This window comes from Aptenodytes patagonicus, chromosome 16, assembly GCF_965638725.1.
Source record: "Aptenodytes patagonicus chromosome 16, bAptPat1.pri.cur, whole genome shotgun sequence".
Taxonomy (NCBI): Eukaryota; Metazoa; Chordata; class Aves; order Sphenisciformes; family Spheniscidae; genus Aptenodytes; species Aptenodytes patagonicus.
The window spans coordinates 14,011,369-14,031,099 of NC_134964.1; the positions used below are offsets into that span (position 1 = coordinate 14,011,369).

Consider the following 19,731-nt stretch of genomic DNA (forward strand, 5'->3'; position numbering starts at 1 on the left):
TAATTTCAACTGAATTTTAAAAGAGTGCCTAAGCAGCCGAAAGGAATTTTGAGGTTCTTAACTCCACAGTACAGTGCCTGAATACTTGACTACTAAGTGAATATGGAATATTTCAAATGTGATTTCATTACAGTGGACCCTAAGCCAAATGATCTCCCAAAACATAATTTTCATATTTTCCATAAATGTTGAATCACACCAATGCAAAAATATACAATTACTTCCAAAAAACTATGAATAGTATTAATACAGTCTTTCTTTTCCCATCTTTTCTTCTACTAAAAAGCACTTACTTTTTGACACATTTGGGCAACATATCTGCTCTTCCACAGCGTTCTCTGCTGACGAGCCCCTCCATAAAGTGCAGCCATGTCGTCAGACTCTGAGATGGCCATCTTTGGGGAGGCAGCTCCTTACCTCCGAAAGTCAGAAAAGGAGAGAATTGAGGCCCAGAACAAACCTTTTGATGCCAAGACATCGGTCTTTGTGGTACATGCAAAGGAATCCTTTGTGAAAGGGACAATCCAGAGCAGAGAAACAGGGAAGGTCACTGTCAAGACTGAAGGTGGAGAGGTGAGTAAGAAACAAAGCTGAAGGTCACCATTTGATTCCCAATCTCAGCTCTTAGCTGACATACATGCATCTCCTTCTTCATCTGATAGACTCTGACCGTGAAGGATGATCAAATCTTCTCCATGAACCCTCCCAAGTACGATAAAATCGAGGACATGGCCATGATGACCCACCTCCACGAACCCGCTGTGCTGTACAACCTCAAAGAGCGTTATGCAGCCTGGATGATCTACGTAAGTACCAGCAGCAGTCTTCCTTTGGGTAGCAGGAGGAACTGCTCTGCCAGGCTAAGTGGAAGCCAACGTGCTGTCTCCCTTCCTCGCAGACCTACTCGGGTCTCTTCTGCGTCACTGTCAACCCCTACAAGTGGCTGCCGGTGTACAACCCGGAGGTGGTGTTGGCCTACCGAGGCAAGAAGCGCCAGGAGGCCCCTCCACACATCTTCTCCATCTCTGACAACGCCTATCAGTTCATGCTGACTGGTGAGTGGCTTCATCTGTCTCAGAAGGATTGTACCATGAGATTTGCTGAAGGGCTACCCTGTCTCAGTAATATGAGGAGACTTTTTCCAAGCTTTCATGGTTCTGAGGCATACATACTATTGTACATTTTACTATTTTCCCACCATTGTTTCTACTATTTTAAATAAAAGACACCCCTGTGAGTGGGTGTCTTGAAAACATGCCATCATGTTTTCAAGAGTATGGCTGAATTTTCTTATCATGACTTTACCACTTATCCTAAAGGTAATTCTCCAGATTTCAAAAACAGTGATTCTATGAAAAATATTAATCCTGCTTTGCATTGAGATGCAAATTAAAATAACAGATCACATGTTCTTTCTCTGATAATGTATTGCAGTGTTAAACAATAGTTTTGTTTATTTTTACTTTGACATTTTGTTTGTTTGTTTGTTTGTTTTTTTAAGTCAAGCTGACTGCATGGAGTTGAAAACATTAAACTTACCTGACTACATTTCATTCTTTCTGTGTTGTTCATTGAGTTTTAAGTACTGTATTTCCGCTTCTTACACAGATCGCGAGAACCAGTCAATCCTGATCACGTACGTACACTCCCTGCCCGGGTCCCTGCGGGGCTGCCCGGTGCCAGGGGCCCTCCTGCCTGACCACACGCTCTCTGCCTCTCTCTTTGGTTTGACAGCGGAGAATCCGGTGCAGGGAAGACTGTGAACACAAAGCGTGTCATCCAGTACTTTGCAACAATTGCAGCGAGTGGCGAGAAGAAGAAGGAGGAGCAGCAGTCAGGCAAAATGAAGGTAAATTAATAGATAGTGTCTGGTACCAATGCTTTCCTCTGTTCCTGGCATGATTTTTGGAAAGGATGACCAGCAATAATTATCGTCCTCAGGGAACGCTGGAGGATCAAATCATCAGCGCCAACCCACTGCTGGAGGCCTTTGGAAACGCCAAGACCGTGAGGAACGACAACTCCTCACGCTTTGTAAGTTGCTTAACCAAATGATTCTGGAAAAATAGTAAACAGGAGTGTATGGCAGTCATTCTTTTTTGTTGTTCAGCCATCATGTTTTCAAGAGTATGGCTGAATTTTCTTATCATGACTTTACCACTTATCCTAAAGGTAATTCTCCAGATTTCAAAAACAATGATTCTATGAAAAATATTAATCCTGCTTTGCATTGAGATGCAAATTAAAATAACAGATCACATGTTCTTTCTCTGATAATGTATTGCAGTGTTAAACAATAGTTTTGTTTATTTTTACTTATATTTCTGTTTGTTTGCTAAAAGACACACAGACAGAATGCTAGTAAGAAAGGGAGGAAGGTTAGGAAAGACGGGAAAGAAAGAGAGAAAGGGAGAGAGAGAAAGAAAAAGAAGAATGAAAGAAGGAGAGATAAAGAGAGAAAGAAACAGAGGGGGTGGGCAGAGAGTTTCTACTTGAATAATATGTCTGCTTTATGTCAAATTTAATTAATCAGAAGTGAAATGGTTTATTTGATAGCAAGACAGATTTAAGCATCTGAACTAGTTAAATGGCTATTTCCATATCATTAAGATGACAGCTCTCTGTATGCAGGAGATAGCTAGAAGAGTTTGGCTAATAAAATCCACCCATTCCTTCCCATTTGTACATTCAGCATACACAAAATATACAGCTGTACCACTGTTGATTATTTTCATGGTCAAAAATGTAAAAGACAACTTCATGCCAATGGTGGAAATATAGCTGATTCTTAAGAAAATGTCTTTAAGTAAAAATCTTGTGCCCAGTGGAATAAATGGCAACACTCTTCATTTCAGATATATTTTTATGATGGAAATCTTAAGACACTTTTATTCCTTTAAAGGGCAAATTCATCAGAATTCACTTTGGTGCCACAGGAAAACTAGCTTCTGCTGATATTGAAACATGTAAGACACTTTCCTGAACTGTTCACAATACATCCATTCACCCATCTATCCATACAACACCCTTTCACCCAACTACCTATCTGCCTTCCCTGTTTTTCTTCCTATCTTCTCCCTACTTTCTTTTTTGCTGTTTCTTCTTGTTTCTAACTAAATTTTCCCTCCAGATCTGCTGGAAAAGTCCAGAGTCACTTTCCAGCTCAAGGCAGAAAGAAGCTACCACATATTCTATCAGATCATGTCCAACAAGAAGCCAGAACTAATTGGTAGGAAGAATGACTAACTTGGAGGAAGATTGCTGAACATCAGCTCACACTACGACTTGCTTGACTAAACTAAGCCTGCATGTCCCCTCTTCTTACTTTCAGACATGCTCCTCATTACCACCAACCCATATGACTATCACTTTGTGAGTCAAGGTGAGATCACTGTTCCCAGCATTAATGACCAGGAGGAGCTCATGGCTACAGATGTAAGTAACAATTAAAAAAGTTGTACCTATTGTCATCTCTTCCAGACAAAGCTTTTATTTTGTTGTTCCTATTGCAGAGTGCCATTGACATCCTGGGCTTCACTCCTGATGAAAAAACAGCCATTTACAAGCTGACAGGGGCTGTCATGCACTACGGGAACTTGAAGTTCAAGCAGAAACAACGAGAGGAGCAGGCAGAGCCAGATGGCACAGAAGGTATTAGCAAAGTCTGTGGTTGACCTGTTAGAAATAGAAGTAGCAATAATAATTCAGTATTTGGAAGATGGAGAAAGAGAAGAGTGGAAATGTGTAAAAAAGTGTTTAGGTGGAGCTAGTATATAGGTATGAAACTGCCATCCAAAATATACCCTTTTCTCAATTACTACCTAATCTGTATTTGAAGTATAGATTGCATATGTGTGCATAATTGTCTCCTGGGCTACCACAGTTCTGGATAGCACAGCGTGCTAAGTGTGCTTATATTAAAGACCCACTGAGAAGAGAAAGATTTTTCAGAAAATATGTTTCTCGTTGCTTTTTTAAAGAAAATGGAGGCATTAAATTCAATGTTAGAACTTCTCCTTCATAAATCACATGTTATTTAGGAATTTTGCCCAGGTAAAAGGGAACTTTCCTTCAATTTCTTTCTTCTCCTTTGGAGATTCAAACCCATAACTGTCACTACATAGTAGTATTATTTGAACATCAGTCTAAGTGAGGCATAGGTACACTATGCTAGGGAAGAACTGACTTAGATTTCTACTTCTCAGCTGACTACTTCATCACCTAAATGTTATAAAATGCATACGTGGTTTAAAATGACTAATCCCTGTCTACTTCTTCCAAAGAACACTCTCAGATGGCCAGCTTCAGGACTGAATTTTTAGCTTTTGATCCTGAATGAATGAATATGTCTGCCTTTCTGCTATGACTATAACAATAAGTCTCCAGAAAGGGGCACTTCTGAATTGTTACCTCTAATTTTGGAATGCATTCCCCTTTAGGATTATAGCTGCTGCCAAAGAATACAGGTAGCCCAAGTACATACGTGTATGTTTTGGATTACACTCAGATGGCCAACCTGCTAATACTTTGGTGTTTTCTTGCCTGGATTACAGATACCAATTAGCTCTGGCCTGAAGTGATGAACTTCAGCTTTCAGGGTGAATTTTTAATAAATACATTGTTTCTAGATGCTTCTGTGAAGATTTTTTAAGACACAAAGAGCATTTAGGTGTACTGCTCTGAAAAGCTTTCAAAACAAATTATTTTTGTTTTACTGACTGTCGTGCTTCCTCTGAGATCCAGTAAGTAGAATTTGATCACAAGGACATTCAATTGCAGTTGCTTTGGAAAGGGTTCATCACTTAAAATGCTGCATGTCTTGTTAGTCTTAATTTTTCTGTCTCCTTGTCCTTCTATTTAGTTGCTGACAAGGCCGCCTACCTGATGGGTCTGAACTCAGCTGACCTGCTCAAGGCCCTCTGCTACCCCCGAGTCAAGGTTGGGAATGAATATGTGACCAAGGGCCAAACTGTGCAACAGGTAACAACCAGCTGTGACTGGGAACCTCTGGCTTTTATCACTTACTATATGATCCAGATATTGTTTTTCTTCTGCTCCATTCTTCTTTGTTTTAGGTGAACAATTCAGTGGGTGCTCTGGCAAAGGCTGTCTATGAGAAGATGTTCCTGTGGATGGTTATTCGTATCAACCAACAGCTGGATACGAAGCAGCCCAGACAGTACTTCATTGGTGTCCTGGACATTGCTGGCTTCGAGATCTTTGATGTAAGGATTCCAGGTTTGAGGACTGCTCTTGCAGGGGGAGATTGCTATATCAGAGGACTTCCAAGTAATATTCTTCTGAAGGTTTAACATGTTAGTCATTTGCAATTTTCTGGAAAAAATCCTTCATTTTCTTTTGTAGCACAGAGCAAAATCCTCAGAAGTTTCATCAGTCCAGGAAGAGAGTTATGTTCTTGGTGTAGAAGTAGCAAATAGAATTTTTTAATGTTGTAATATTTTAACAGTTTGAGCTTAATGTTAATGATTAAAAAAACCCAACATAATTAGAATAATTTTATATAAGAGCTTCTAGAGCAGAACTAGGATTTGGAGACCCATTGACAAACATATAACAGGTTAAAGATGTGTAAATTATTTAAAGGACCAAGGAATTAATAGATAAGTGTTTAATCAGAGATATCAAGTATTTAAAAATTGGAGATCAGGGCATACAATCATCTTTTTTGCTGAACAAAAAAATGCCAAAGTTCTTTATGAATTTTAGGAGATTCACTAGGAATATCTGCTCTGGAAAAGTTTCCATTTTCATTATGTAGGTATTTCTTTGGGGAGCTGTATATAGGTCCTGCTATGGTGCAGTCCTGATAATATAGTTGTGTTTTAACTGGGGAGATTTATAAAGGGTTAAGAATGATCAAGAACTGTGCATGTTGACGATGGGTGGTTGTTGTTGTTTTTTTCCATTGGGAAGTTCAACAGCCTGGAGCAGCTGTGCATCAACTTCACCAATGAGAAACTGCAACAGTTCTTCAACCACCACATGTTCGTGCTGGAGCAGGAGGAGTACAAGAAGGAAGGAATTGAATGGACATTCATTGACTTTGGGATGGACCTGGCTGCCTGCATTGAGCTGATTGAGAAGGTAAATTTTTGATTCAAAATATCTTGTATTTTCAGGAACTCATTATTTTAAATTGAAAATGGTTAAATGCTATTCAAAAAAAGGTCTCTTCCATGGTTAGTTTCATGCACTCAGTTTTAGTTGTTGAAATATCTCTTGATCTGTACTATTGCTTATTATGCATTAGAGATATTACAAAGTCCATAGATAACGATGGAAGTCATTCCTCACGTCTTCTCTGTGTGAAAGGTATCTCCACTTGCTTGATTAAAGGATATTTTTTTCAAAACCACAGAACAACTCCCAAAGTAAAATAAAAATATTTTCTTTAAGTTCTGGAATAAAGTTACCTGGACAATACATTTTTTTCTAGTTGTTCATAGTAAAGTAAGTACAGGCCAATACAGTCAATGCCTGACCTCTGAGTGCAAGAAACTGAAAGAGATTTCTTGTAGTTCTGTACAATTTAGGGAGTTGATTAAAAGTACAAAAACTGAAGCAACTATACAATGGACACATTTGTGAAAGACATTTTTAAATATAATCTTTCTCCTCCTGATTTTTTAACATTAAAAAAAAAAAAAAAAACAAAAACATTCCTGAATCACTGTGACAAAGTGTGACTCAAGCAGGTGAATCCTTTAAACTCACTTTTTAGAAAGAACTCTTCTTCATGGCAAGGGTATTGGTTTGTTTCTCAGCTTCCTCTCTTTTACTATATTCACTTTAAGACCAAGTTGTGATCATATTATTCTACAGGTATTCTCTCTTCTTTATTGTACTATCTTCCAGCCCATGGGCATCTTCTCCATCCTGGAAGAGGAGTGCATGTTCCCCAAGGCAACTGACACCTCTTTCAAGAACAAGCTCTATGACCAGCATCTGGGCAAGTCCAACAACTTCCAGAAGCCCAAACCTGTCAAAGGCAAGGCTGAGGCCCACTTCTCCCTGGTGCACTATGCTGGTACAGTGGACTACAACATCTCTGGCTGGCTTGAGAAGAACAAGGATCCCTTGAACGAAACTGTCATTGGGTTGTACCAGAAATCATCTGTGAAGACACTGGCTTTACTTTTTGCCTCCTATGGTGGAGCAGAAACAGGTTAGTTTTCCAAAATTCTTTTTTTCCAACATTTATGATATGTAAAGATGCAACAAAAAAGATAATATTAAAAAACTCTTTTTGTTTTTGAAGAGGCTAGTGGTGGTGGTGCTGGTGGTGGAAAGAAGGGTGGCAAGAAGAAGGGTTCTTCTTTCCAGACTGTCTCGGCTCTTTTCCGGGTAAAGTATAAATTTCATTATCTGTAAAGTGACATGAACATAGTTTCAAATCTGAGCTATCTAAACTCCTGTTCTTCTCATGACCTTGGTTTTATGATGAAACTATAGTAAGTATGAAGTGAGCAGAAGTTATTCACTGCCTTTTCCTACTAATTATCTGTTCACATTTGGGATTTGTTTCAAGCAGTCTTCAGCTGACCCCCTGAATTTCTTTTCAAAGTGCACTTACATTCTTTGTGAAAAATGTTTTTCAGAATCTGGGATGTAACATAAATATTAATCATATACAGGCTTGTGTTAAAATTTTTAAACACTAGTGTTTTATTTCCTACAGACTGAGGTGCAGAATTTTAAACTTTCTTTTAATGAGAATACTTAGGTATATAGAAGGTTTGATTAAATCTATATTTTGAATTTGGAAGCTTATTCCTCCTAAGATCCATTATATTAGTTCTTTGGCATCTAGATACAGAGTATATAGGAGTAAATTTTTGTAATCTAAGCTGCTACACATGATCCCACAGGAGAACTTAAACAAGCTGATGACCAATCTACGGAGCACTCACCCCCATTTTGTCCGTTGCATCATCCCAAATGAAACAAAAACACCTGGTAAGACGCTCAAGCAGAAAGAGAACTTGCTCTGATACATCCATTCCCCTCTGCACTGGAAACTCTGGTATTCATTTGTGCTCTGCATTGCTAGGTGCCATGGAGCATGAACTGGTACTTCACCAGCTGCGGTGTAACGGCGTGCTAGAAGGCATCAGAATTTGCAGGAAAGGTTTCCCCAGCAGAGTTCTCTATGCTGACTTCAAACAGAGGTGAGAAAGAGCACTGCACTTCTCAGCATCTTTAAAAGCAATGTTGGTTCATTCATACCGGTTCATTCAGGCTGGGCTCTGTTGTCAAGAATAGCTGTACATGAGCTGGTGGCGGTCAGGAGCCAGCGTGCGTTGGTTGGGAAAAAACCAGCCTTCTCTTCCCCTTCCTCTTTTCACAGATACAAGGTGCTTAATGCCAGTGCTATCCCAGAGGGACAGTTCATTGATAGCAAGAAGGCTTCTGAGAAGCTTCTTGGGTCAATCGACGTGGACCACACCCAGTACAAATTTGGCCACACCAAGGTACAAAGCCTCCTTGACTCACTCACTCACTGTGTGCCTGTGCTTTGCTCTACCTGACGGTGATGTGTGGCAACGTTCCCTTTCTCAAGGTGTTCTTCAAAGCGGGGCTGCTGGGGCTCCTGGAGGAGATGAGGGATGAGAAGCTGGCACAGCTCATCACCCGCACACAGGCCAGGTGCAGGGGCTTCCTGATGAGAGTGGAGTACCAGAGAATGGTGGAGAGGAGGTAGACATTCCTCATCTTCAGTTAAAGTCACGGTACCAGGGGGAAAGTGTTGGCACTCGTCATACTGAAAATATTCAATGTACATTTTAATTATGCTTCAGGGAGTCCATCTTCTGCATCCAGTACAACGTTCGTGCATTCATGAACGTCAAGCACTGGCCCTGGATGAAGCTGTTCTTCAAGATCAAGCCCTTGCTGAAGAGTGCAGAATCTGAGAAGGAGATGGCCAACATGAAACAGGAGTTTGAGAAAACCAAGGAAGAGCTTGCAAAGTCTGAGGCAAAGAGGAAGGAGCTGGAGGAGAAAATGGTGAAACTGGTGCAGGAGAAAAATGATCTGCAGCTCCAAGTGCAGGCTGTGAGTAACATTATTTCATTTTTTTTATAGGGGAAATGAGTAAATAAAATCTAACTCTTCTTTCATACTACAGAACTCTCAAATTGCACACTAAACTGCCTTACAAAATATTTTAAGCTGAATACTGTGTAACTAAAGGTAAAATTCAGGTCACATTCTTTCCCCACTCGGTCTCACTATTACAAAGTGGAGTTTAAGCTAAAGAATGACTTCTTAGACTTAATGCCTACATGTACATGTCTCTATGTGAGTTTATAACATAAAGCCTCATTATAGTCACTGCAGTGTATTTAGTGGAGTAGGGACAGTGATTCAATTGACCAACTCTTCTACCTTAATTCAGTTGTTGAAATGAAGAGCCTAATGCCATTTCTTATGGCATTTCTCACCTGAGCTCCTGTACCTACTGCTCCCAGAAGATGCAGGTGCCCATTACATCCTATGACACAAGTGCCAGCTTTGTATGTTTGACTCCAATGCCATTTGGCCTCTTGGAAACTTATGCAACATTTAGGCAATACCCTTGAGTTGAAGTGTCCATTTCAGGGAAGATTAATCTCGTTCTAGTGTCCACTGACTGTATTGGCTGGGTATGAATCTACTAATGGGAGTTTCAAATATTTTCTCAATGGTGGAATTACTTATATTTCTCAGTACTTCCACATAAATTTGAATATGGTACATTATGAAATACAATCACTTTCTAAAGGAGAAAAGGGAAACATCAATTAAATCCAAGTAACCCACTGGCATACCTGAAATAAACAAGGTGAATGGAGCTAGACACAATATCTGACGATGAAAAAGGTCAGAAAAAAAATAAAACTGATTAAAAACTTATTCTAAATTTGTAATTTGTAATGGAACTGCGCAGTAACCTTTTCCCAACAAGTAATCCCAAAGGTCTTACTGATGTACATCTGTTCCTTCAGCATTAAATAACCTTTCCTGTATTTTCCCACCAGGAAGCTGATGCTTTAGCTGATGCTGAGGAAAGGTGTGACCAGCTCATCAAAACCAAAATCCAACTGGAAGCCAAAGTAAAGGAGGTGACCGAAAGGGCTGAGGATGAGGAGGAAATTAATGCTGAGCTGACAGCCAAGAAAAGAAAACTGGAGGATGAATGTTCAGAGCTGAAGAAAGATATTGATGACCTTGAGTTAACACTGGCCAAGGTTGAGAAGGAAAAACATGCCACAGAAAACAAGGTACACACATGGGGAGTCACATAAAGGCCAATACATCACTGACTCTCAGAGGCAGAGCCTGCTACCATACGACATGTTGGCTTTGGAAAATTTTGAGCTGGGCCTGTTCTGAGCATCCAAAGGATACATGAAACACCTGGCAAAACACTGCAAAGTAAAAAAGTCACTGCACCAGCAGACATGTCTTCTACCGAATTTTGACACTTGTTCATATTTGTAGGTGAAAAACCTCACAGAGGAGATGGCAGCCCTGGACGAGACCATCGCCAAGCTGACAAAAGAGAAGAAAGCCCTCCAAGAGGCCCATCAGCAGACACTGGATGACCTGCAGGCAGAAGAGGACAAAGTCAATACTCTGACCAAAGCCAAGACCAAGCTGGAGCAGCAAGTGGACGATGTAAGCCCACAGGCACACGGCAAGAACAGGACAGGTATGGAGTTAAGCCTGGCTGGCAGAGCACTGATGGTCTTGCTCTTTTTAGCTGGAAGGGTCCCTGGAGCAAGAGAAGAAACTGCGCATGGACCTTGAGAGAGCTAAGAGGAAACTGGAAGGAGACCTGAAGCTGGCCCATGACAGCATAATGGATTTGGAAAATGATAAGCAGCAGCTGGATGAGAAACTGAAGAAGTAAGTGTGGCTGTGGGGCCCCTGAGTGCTGGGCTGGGGCACTTGTCTTTTTTTCTTTGAGCTCTAACCCGCTTTGCTTTGCCCAAAGGAAAGACTTTGAAATCAGCCAGATCCAGAGCAAAATCGAGGATGAGCAAGCCCTGGGCATGCAGTTACAGAAGAAGATCAAGGAGCTGCAGGCAAGTCTCTCTTCCTTCTCTTCTGCCCTTCAGAAATACAGCAGGTAGGAGGAGGGCCTGGGTGTGAAGGGTCCGTAATGTTCCCCAGGCCCGTATTGAGGAACTGGAGGAGGAAATTGAGGCAGAGAGGACCTCTCGGGCAAAAGCGGAGAAGCATCGGGCTGACCTCTCCCGGGAGCTAGAGGAGATCAGCGAGCGCCTGGAGGAAGCAGGAGGGGCTACCGCAGCTCAGATTGAGATGAACAAGAAGCGTGAGGCAGAATTTCAGAAGATGCGTCGTGACCTCGAAGAGGCCACGCTGCAGCACGAAGCCACGGCTGCCGCCCTGCGGAAGAAGCACGCGGACAGCACAGCTGAGCTTGGGGAGCAGATCGACAACCTGCAACGAGTGAAGCAGAAGCTGGAGAAGGAGAAGAGCGAGCTGAAGATGGAGATTGACGACTTGGCCAGTAACATGGAGTCTGTCTCCAAAGCCAAGGTACTGAAAAATATACGGAAAACAACTTGAAAATAAATAATGTTGAAAGATATCCTTTTAAAACATGGTCAGGTTACAACATAACTCTCTGTCTCTGTATGGAACTGTATTTCTAACCTAACGCCAATGAGCAGTATATAGCTTGCACGTTTGTTCACACTTTTCTGGTGAGAATCCTGCTGTTCAGAATGAGGAGGCGTCCAGACACGAATCTTCCTTCGTTCTCTGTGATCTCCACAGGCAAATCTGGAGAAGATGTGCCGCACTCTGGAAGACCAGCTGAGTGAGATTAAGACAAAGGAAGAAGAGCATCAGCGCATGATCAATGACCTCAGTGCTCAAAGAGCTCGTCTGCAGACAGAGTCAGGTGAGAGAGAGCCTCCTCTGTGCTGTGGAATGGGAGAGCATCCTAAAACAGTTTGTTTGGGTCATGAATGACAATGAATAGATTTCCTTTCTGTGTGCTTTCCTAGGTGAATATTCGCGCCAGGTGGAGGAGAAAGATGCTCTGATTTCTCAGCTGTCAAGAGGCAAGCAGGCTTTCACCCAGCAGATTGAGGAACTCAAGAGGCACTTAGAAGAAGAGATAAAGGTGATGACTTTTCCTACAGCTGGCCACTGAAAACACTCTTAACTTCACACTGCCTAGTGGGGACAGGGTCTGCTTAGCACAAGCCATACTGGGAGAAGATTTTCATTCCTGTGGGGAGTGTGATTAGCGGATTTTGTCCTCCAGGCTTACAGTTGTCCTTCATTGCAAACACCTACACCCTCCCAGCGGTCATGTTTGCAGTGTTAAATTAATTCATTGGAAGAGATTTCCCAGGATATTACCATTCCTGTCCCAATCCCACTCTCTACCCAGGCCAAGAATGCGCTGGCCCACGCCTTGCAGTCTGCTCGCCACGACTGTGACTTGCTCCGGGAACAATATGAGGAGGAGCAGGAAGCCAAGGGGGAGCTGCAGCGCGCCCTGTCCAAGGCCAACAGCGAAGTGGCCCAGTGGAGAACCAAATACGAGACGGACGCTATTCAGCGCACGGAGGAGTTGGAGGAGGCAAAGTATGTGGGGAAAGTGGGGAAGAGAAAAAAAGGGGTAGACTAAGAAGGGAAATTTGAAGACACAACTATGCTATTGTCATAAAAAGTTAAAGCTGTGCTTTGGGGCAGGGTAAGGGCTGAGGTAAAGTATATCCTCCAAAGGGTGTGCGTCAGGAAACATAGAGGAAAATATTCCCCTGACCCAGAGAATGGTACAGAAAACGTGTTGATGGTAGACACGGATGGCACACTGGTTGTTCAAGCCTGGGAATCAGAACGGGGAAGACTGGCTGGGAGAGGACTTGCACTGTCTGTGCATAGGATACAGACCCAATGAGTTGGTAAAACATCCTGTTGTGAAAAGCCCACCAGCCACACACCACAGCCTCCCCTTTGCTCTCAAAACATGAATTGTGCTTGCCACCTCCTAGGAAGAAGCTGGCACAGCGCCTGCAGGATGCAGAGGAACACGTTGAAGCTGTGAATGCCAAATGTGCCTCCCTGGAAAAGACAAAGCAGAGGCTGCAGAATGAAGTGGAGGACCTGATGATTGACGTGGAGCGGTCAAATGCTGCCTGCGCAGCTCTGGATAAGAAGCAGAAGAACTTTGACAAGGTCTTTTGGGCTCCAGGCCTGGGGTTCCCGAGCAGAGCATTCCCTCCTGATTGCCACATCCACACTGAGGTCCTGTTTCTTTTCAGATCCTGGCAGAATGGAAGCAGAAGTATGAGGAAACGCAGGCTGAGCTGGAAGCCTCCCAGAAGGAGTCTCGCTCTCTCAGCACGGAGCTGTTTAAGATGAAGAATGCCTACGAGGAGTCCTTGGACCACCTGGAAACGCTGAAGCGTGAGAACAAGAACCTGCAGCGTAAGTCCCTGGCCCTCTGCTCCTGGCAGGGCTCTCTCACAAGCTTGTCTATCTGCCACACTAAACGGGTCTGAGCCTGCAGTGATAAGAAGATGCCTGTCACCTTGGTGCACCAGGGCCTTTCCCCATTCGGCTCTGTGCCTGACCATGCCACTTTTCACCCTTCCTTCCAGAGGAGATTTCCGACCTCACGGAGCAGATTGCCGAGGGAGGAAAGGCGATTCACGAGCTGGAGAAAGTCAAGAAGCAGATTGAGCAGGAGAAATCTGAAATCCAGGCTGCTCTGGAGGAAGCTGAGGTACATGCCCATAATCACTGGTGTCTGCACTAAAAATATGAGCAATGGGGAAATATGGCTACAAACTGCTTGGTCCCCCTCTGTTCTGTCTTGGGAGCGCAGCCAGCTGAGATTTCCTGAAATATTCTGTAATTACCTAGAAAGCAAGCAGCAGCTTTATCGATGTTACAAATGTTTGTGTCCACTTGTCCAGGCCTCCCTGGAACATGAAGAGGGGAAGATCCTGCGCCTCCAGCTTGAGCTCAACCAGGTGAAGTCTGAGGTTGACAGGAAGATAGCAGAGAAAGATGAGGAGATCGACCAGATGAAGAGAAACCACCTCAGAATTGTGGAGTCCTTGCAGAGCAGCCTGGACGCTGAGATCAGGAGCAGGAATGAAGCCCTGCGGCTGAAGAAGAAGATGGAGGGAGACCTGAATGAAATGGAGATCCAGCTGAGCCATGCCAACCGCGTGGCTGCCGAGGCACAAAAGAACCTGAGAAACACACAGGCAGTGCTCAAGGTATGTTAAGCTAAGGATGTGCATGTAGGTGTCTAGCTTGTCTAATATCAACAAAACATTGAATCATAGAACGGTTTGGGTTGAAAGGGACCTTCAAAGGTCATCTAGTCCATCTGTTCTGCCGTGGGCAAAGGACATCTTTTAGTCCATCAGACTGCTCAAAACCCCATCCAAACTGACCTTGAACACTTCCAATGATGGGGCATCCACAATGTCCTTTCACTGGATACCAGGGAGAAGAGATCAGCACCCCCCTCTTCACTTCCCCTCCTCAGGAAGCTGTTGAGGGCAATGAGGTCGCCCCTCAGCATCCTTCTTTCCAAACTAGACAAACCTTCTGCCTTCATCCGCTCCTCAGAGGACATACCTTCCAGCCCTTTCACCAGCTTTCTTGCCCTCCTCTAGATGCATTCAAGTACCTTAATATCCTTTTTAAATTGTGGGGCCAAGAACTGCACACAATACTCAAAGTGAGGCCACACAAAAGCTTAATGCAACAGGAATTCAGCTCCAACTGTGCCTTAGCTTTCCTGATCCTACCCCTGCACATCTAGGCAGCATCCCTATATTCTTCCCAGGATACATGTCTTTGGTTCCACTACCTATGCAGTTCCTTCTTACACTTTAGTTTGACCAGGAGATCCTTACTCAGCCATGTTGTTCTCCTGCCTTCCTTGCCTGATTGCTTACACATGGGAATTGAGAGCTCTTGCACTCTAAGAAAAATGTTCTTAAAGTGCCGCTAACTCTTTTCTGCTCCTTTTACCCTGAGGGCAGTTTCCCAGGGGGTCCCACCCAGTAATTCCTTAAACAACTGAAAGTCTGCTCTCCTAAAATTCAGGGTCTTGACCTGACTCTTCATCTGGCCCATATCCCTCAAGATTGTGAATACCACCAGGGCATGATCACTGCAGCCCAGGCTACCACCAACCTTGACATCTCTAATTAGGTCACATCTGTGTTGGTAAGCAACAGGTCCAGTAACACTTCTCCTCTGGTTGGGCTGTCTATCCCCCCGATGAAGACATTATCCTTGATTCACTCCAGGAGTCTCCTGGACTGCTTACAGCTTGCTGTGCTGCTTTCCCAGCAGATGTCAGGGTGATTGAAGTCCCCCAGCAGGATCAGAGCCTGCAAGCGTGATGTTTCCCATAATTGAAGTAATAACACTTCATCAACAGGCTCCCCTTGGTCAGGTGGCCTCTAATAAACACCAGTCACGAGGTTTCCTTTGTTGGCTTGGCTTCTAATTTTTACTCATAAGCTCTCAACCTGGCTCATCACTGTTTTTCAAAGACAGCTCTGTGCAATCAATCCATTTTTTACACAGAGGGCAACCTGCCCGCCTCTCCTTCCTTGCCTGTCCCTTCTGAACAGTTTATAGCCACTGATTGCAGCACTCCACTTGTGTGATTCATCCCACCAAGTTTCAGTGACAGTGATTAGATCACAGCTTTCTAGCTGCACAGTGGCTTCCAATGCCTCCTGTTTGTTACCTATGCTACATGCATTGGTATAGAGACACTTCCTCTGGACTATCGACCATATCACCTTTTTAGAGGAATAAGAACAAACCCTAATTCCTTTGGAGCATTTCACAGATGTTTCCCTGTTGCTTCCTAATACATCAGCAGCCCCTGGCTCTTCTCTGTTACTCAAAACTCCATTTGCTTCCCCTGCTAAGTCTAGTTTAAAGCTCTGGCCAGCTTGTTGGTAAAGACCCTCTTGCCCCATGTGATCAGGTGAATTCCATCAGCTCCCAACAGACCAAGCTTCTCAAAAGGAGATCCATGATCATAGAAACCAAAACCTTGAATATGGCACCAGCTAGACAGCCAGGCATTCACCTGCTCAATTTTTCTTCTCCTTCCTGAACGCCTTCCTCTGACTGGGAGGATACAGAAAAAGACCACCTGTGCTTCAGATCCTTTTAACATTGCTCCAAGGGACATACAGTCTCTTGAAGGATATAAGTTGCCTTGTTGCAATATCATTAAAGCCTACATGGAATAATAGGAGCAGATGATAATCTGAAGGGTTCCACCAGGCTTGGCAGCCTCTCAGTGACGTCACAAATGTGAACTCCTTGTAGGCAGCAAACTTCTTGAGAGAAATTGTCTGGATGGTAAATGGGCATTTTGGTGCCTCTCAGTGAAGAATCTCCGATTACTAATACCTTATGTGCTTTTCCAGTGGCACTCGTTCTAATGTGAGTGGGTGGTTAGATCAGCTTTACATGGTTGACTTTTCCTGGATCCTGTCAGTTACTCATGTGCTCTTCATTTTTCAACCCCAGAGCATTGTGTCTGTTATGTAGGGGCACTTCAGAGGATGGGGGAAGGTTCTTTCTTCTGCCACAAGCAGGGATAAAGGTCCAGTTTCCTTCATCTTGCAAGATACTTGTGCCAGTCAGCTGGAGTTTGAATTCAGGCTTACCTTCCCCTTGCACAGCCTTATATTTGGGCAGGGCTGTCACTCAGCCTCGGGCAGTGCGCAACACCATGTATTGATCTCCTGCTTACATCCTTAGATACTGTGCATATACTGAAATAATAATTCTGCATATAAGTATATATTATATCTATAAATATATATATTATATTGACATTATTATTATTAAATTGCCACTGTGCAACAGTGCTGTGCCACCTTATAATTTCTCTTTCCTCTGTTAAAGGATACCCAGATACACTTGGACGATGCTCTCAGGACACAGGAGGACCTGAAGGAGCAGGTGGCCATGGTGGAGCGCAGAGCAAACCTGTTGCAGGCTGAAATTGAGGAGCTACGGGCAGCCCTGGAGCAGACGGAGCGGTCAAGGAAGGTGGCTGAGCAGGAGCTGATGGATGCAAGTGAGAGAGTTCAGCTCCTCCACACTCAGGTTAGGTTCATGAGATTCAAAATCTGAAGAGCCACTTTTTTTTCCCTTTCTAGATACGTCATCTGTGTAAATTCTTAAATCATCTCTTGTAATAAAAAGCTTAACCTGAACCAGAATTATTGCCCTTGTACAAAGAATTAGATTATAGATAAATCAGTAGGATTGCATTAAGAGGAGTCAGAAGTGCTTCCTAAAATTTTAAGAACTCTCCGCTATCTATCTGTGTATGACCTGACAACATGCATCATTTCAAGAAGGATGCTAGTATTAGATGTAAAAATGATAACTTTAAATTTAAACAGTAGATTTCTAAAATAAGTGTTCTGTTTTGGAACTAATTGGACAAAATTTTTTGTTGTTCAACAGAACACCAGCTTGATCAACACCAAGAAGAAGCTGGAAACAGACATTGCCCAAATCCAGGGTGAAATGGAGGATACGATCCAGGAAGCCCGCAATGCTGAAGAGAAGGCCAAGAAGGCCATCACGGATGTGAGTCGGGGGCTCCTTTCACTGCTTAAGGTAAGCGCCTTCTCTCCAAACTCTCTCCAGCCCCAAAATGGCTTTGTCCCTTTGCTCTCATCAGGCAGCCATGATGGCAGAAGAGCTGAAGAAGGAGCAGGACACCAGCGCCCACCTGGAGAGGATGAAGAAGAACCTCGACCAGACAGTGAAGGACCTGCAGCACCGTCTGGATGAGGCCGAGCAGTTGGCTCTGAAAGGAGGCAAGAAGCAAATCCAGAAGCTGGAGGCCAGAGTGCGTAGGGCTGGTATTTGTGCACCTGCAAGCATGTCACGTAGGCAGCCAGCAGGGAAGCTCCAAAGATGGGCTTCTCATTGCAGGTGCGGGAGCTGGAGGGGGAGGTTGATGCTGAGCAGAAGCGCAGCGCTGAAGCCGTGAAGGGTGTGCGCAAGTACGAGAGGAGGGTGAAGGAGCTGACCTACCAGGTAAGGCAGGAGGCCTCCGTGGGCTGACAGACCCTCTTTGCAGGAAGTAAAGATTTTTGCGTGTGATTGCCAAGGGGAATTGCTAACTGATGCGGTGGGGAAACCAATTCACTCTCTTTCCTGCTTACCGACCACTCTAGTCTGAGGAGGACCGGAAGAATATTCTCAGGCTGCAGGATCTGGTGGACAAGCTGCAAATGAAGGTGAAATCCTACAAGAGACAAGCTGAGGAAGCTGTAAGTATTGCTTGGAGAATGGGCAAGAGCCACCTTCCATCGAGGCAGCATGCTCATTGAGATGAGTATGAATACCAGGGAAGGAGCATGAAGGAAACTCCCAAGAGACAACGGTCTTGGCCACGCCGGTTTACTATCATGTCATGAGGCCTTGCTGAGTTCTGGGCCCCCTGCAGTCAGGGATGAGCTGAGGGAAGTTCTGCAGCCTGTTTTATACAGGAGGTCAGACTGAACAAACCCAGGGGCCACATCCACTGACTGAGAAGTTCATGCATCTCTGCTAGTAATCAACAGCAGAAGGCTTCAGGGTCTTTCTCAATCAGTCACACTGATAGTTGGGCAGCAAGACGTGGGAGAATAAGTACACAAATGACAAATCCAAGTGACAAAATAGCTCCTCAAGAGTGGCACAGTACTGGTGAAGCTTGTCAGAGTGGGGTCCTGAATAAGGGAGGATGAGGAGGTCTGTGTGAGGCTTATGTGTAAGCAGTGGTGGGTGGGGGATGGAAGTTTGTACCTTCCCCCGGGGAAGGGCCGCAGTCCCGCAAGGCCGAGGCGCAGGAGGAAAGAACCCCTGCCCTGGGCTCCTCACCACCGACTCCCTCTCCCCGCACAGGAGGAGCTGTCCAATGTCAACCTCTCCAAGTTCCGCAAGATCCAGCACGAGCTGGAGGAAGCCGAGGAGCGGGCTGACATTGCAGAGTCACAGGTCAACAAGCTCCGAGTGAAGAGCCGGGAGATTCATGGCAAGAAGATAGAAGAGGAAGAGTGAGGATGTCATGAGGCAGCAAAGTGACCTGAGGGCTGCACAAAATGTGAACCTCTTGGTCACTTTCTTCTCTAATTAGTCTTTGTAACCATGTCAATGTCTATAGAATAAAGACTGTAGATTCCTTTGCATACACAGCAGAAGCAGTGCTTTTGGTTGTTACACTTCAGTTCTGCAGTTACAAAAGTCTGGGACATTTTCAAATGAAACTACTGTTTCACTTTAACCCTTGGATAGCAGTAGAGCTTTAATTATCCCATCTCCAGTATTTCTTCACTATTATATTACTGCATAGGGAATAACACTAATTTAATTCCCATACTGGCAAGAGGAGAGGATCAGGGCAAAGGCAGGACGAGTACCTTGTCTGTCCTGGCACAGCAAAATGTTTCTGCCTTGGGGAGTCCTCTTTCTAAATGAGTGCAATACACAGAGGGTCTCTTTTCTGGTCCCATTCTCACTTTGGCAAGTTGGATTTAGAGGCAAGTTGCCCCATTAAAAAAAATCTGTAGCCCCAAAGGCATCTGGTTGGCTCTGAGTCCTCATGGAGGAACTTATGCAAGGACTGAGGTGTTGCCTTCTTTAAACAAGGCAGGTGAAGGCCACAAACTCTAGTGAGTG

At 44.0% G+C, this 19,731-nt stretch overlaps 1 protein-coding gene across 1 annotated transcript; it reads left to right on the top strand.

The window, feature by feature from the left end:
- Window positions 1-369: 369 nt before the first annotated feature.
- Window positions 370-19,249, top strand: LOC143167983 (myosin heavy chain, skeletal muscle, adult-like). Its single transcript, XM_076353984.1, has 38 exons — window positions 370-573; window positions 663-806; window positions 899-1,055; window positions 1,609-1,636; window positions 1,735-1,849; window positions 1,942-2,034; window positions 2,903-2,966; window positions 3,131-3,229; window positions 3,332-3,435; window positions 3,513-3,651; window positions 4,862-4,980; window positions 5,076-5,225; window positions 5,935-6,105; window positions 6,877-7,186; window positions 7,280-7,365; window positions 7,890-7,977; window positions 8,072-8,189; window positions 8,369-8,492; window positions 8,582-8,718; window positions 8,820-9,075; window positions 10,041-10,283; window positions 10,504-10,680; window positions 10,766-10,911; window positions 11,000-11,090; window positions 11,179-11,568; window positions 11,809-11,935; window positions 12,042-12,160; window positions 12,434-12,630; window positions 13,041-13,224; window positions 13,311-13,476; window positions 13,650-13,774; window positions 13,968-14,276; window positions 16,954-17,157; window positions 17,524-17,649; window positions 17,744-17,914; window positions 18,001-18,105; window positions 18,246-18,341; window positions 18,958-19,249. Exons 1-38 carry the CDS (start codon window positions 370-372, stop codon window positions 19,111-19,113), a joined length of 5,838 nt encoding a protein of 1,945 aa, XP_076210099.1. The 3' UTR covers window positions 19,114-19,249.
- Window positions 19,250-19,731: the final 482 nt, after the last annotated feature.

Excerpts from the sequence above, each read along its gene's own strand:
- LOC143167983 (XM_076353984.1), top strand. The coding sequence starts at position 370 with ATGTCGTCAGACTCTGAGATGGCCATCTTTGGGGAGGCAGCTCCTTAC. Across the intron at positions 8,719-8,819 it reads CAGAGAATGGTGGAGAGGAG|GGAGTCCATCTTCTGCATCC; the intron begins GTAGACATTCCT and ends ATTATGCTTCAG. Across the intron at positions 12,161-12,433 it reads ACTTAGAAGAAGAGATAAAG|GCCAAGAATGCGCTGGCCCA; the intron begins GTGATGACTTTT and ends CTCTCTACCCAG.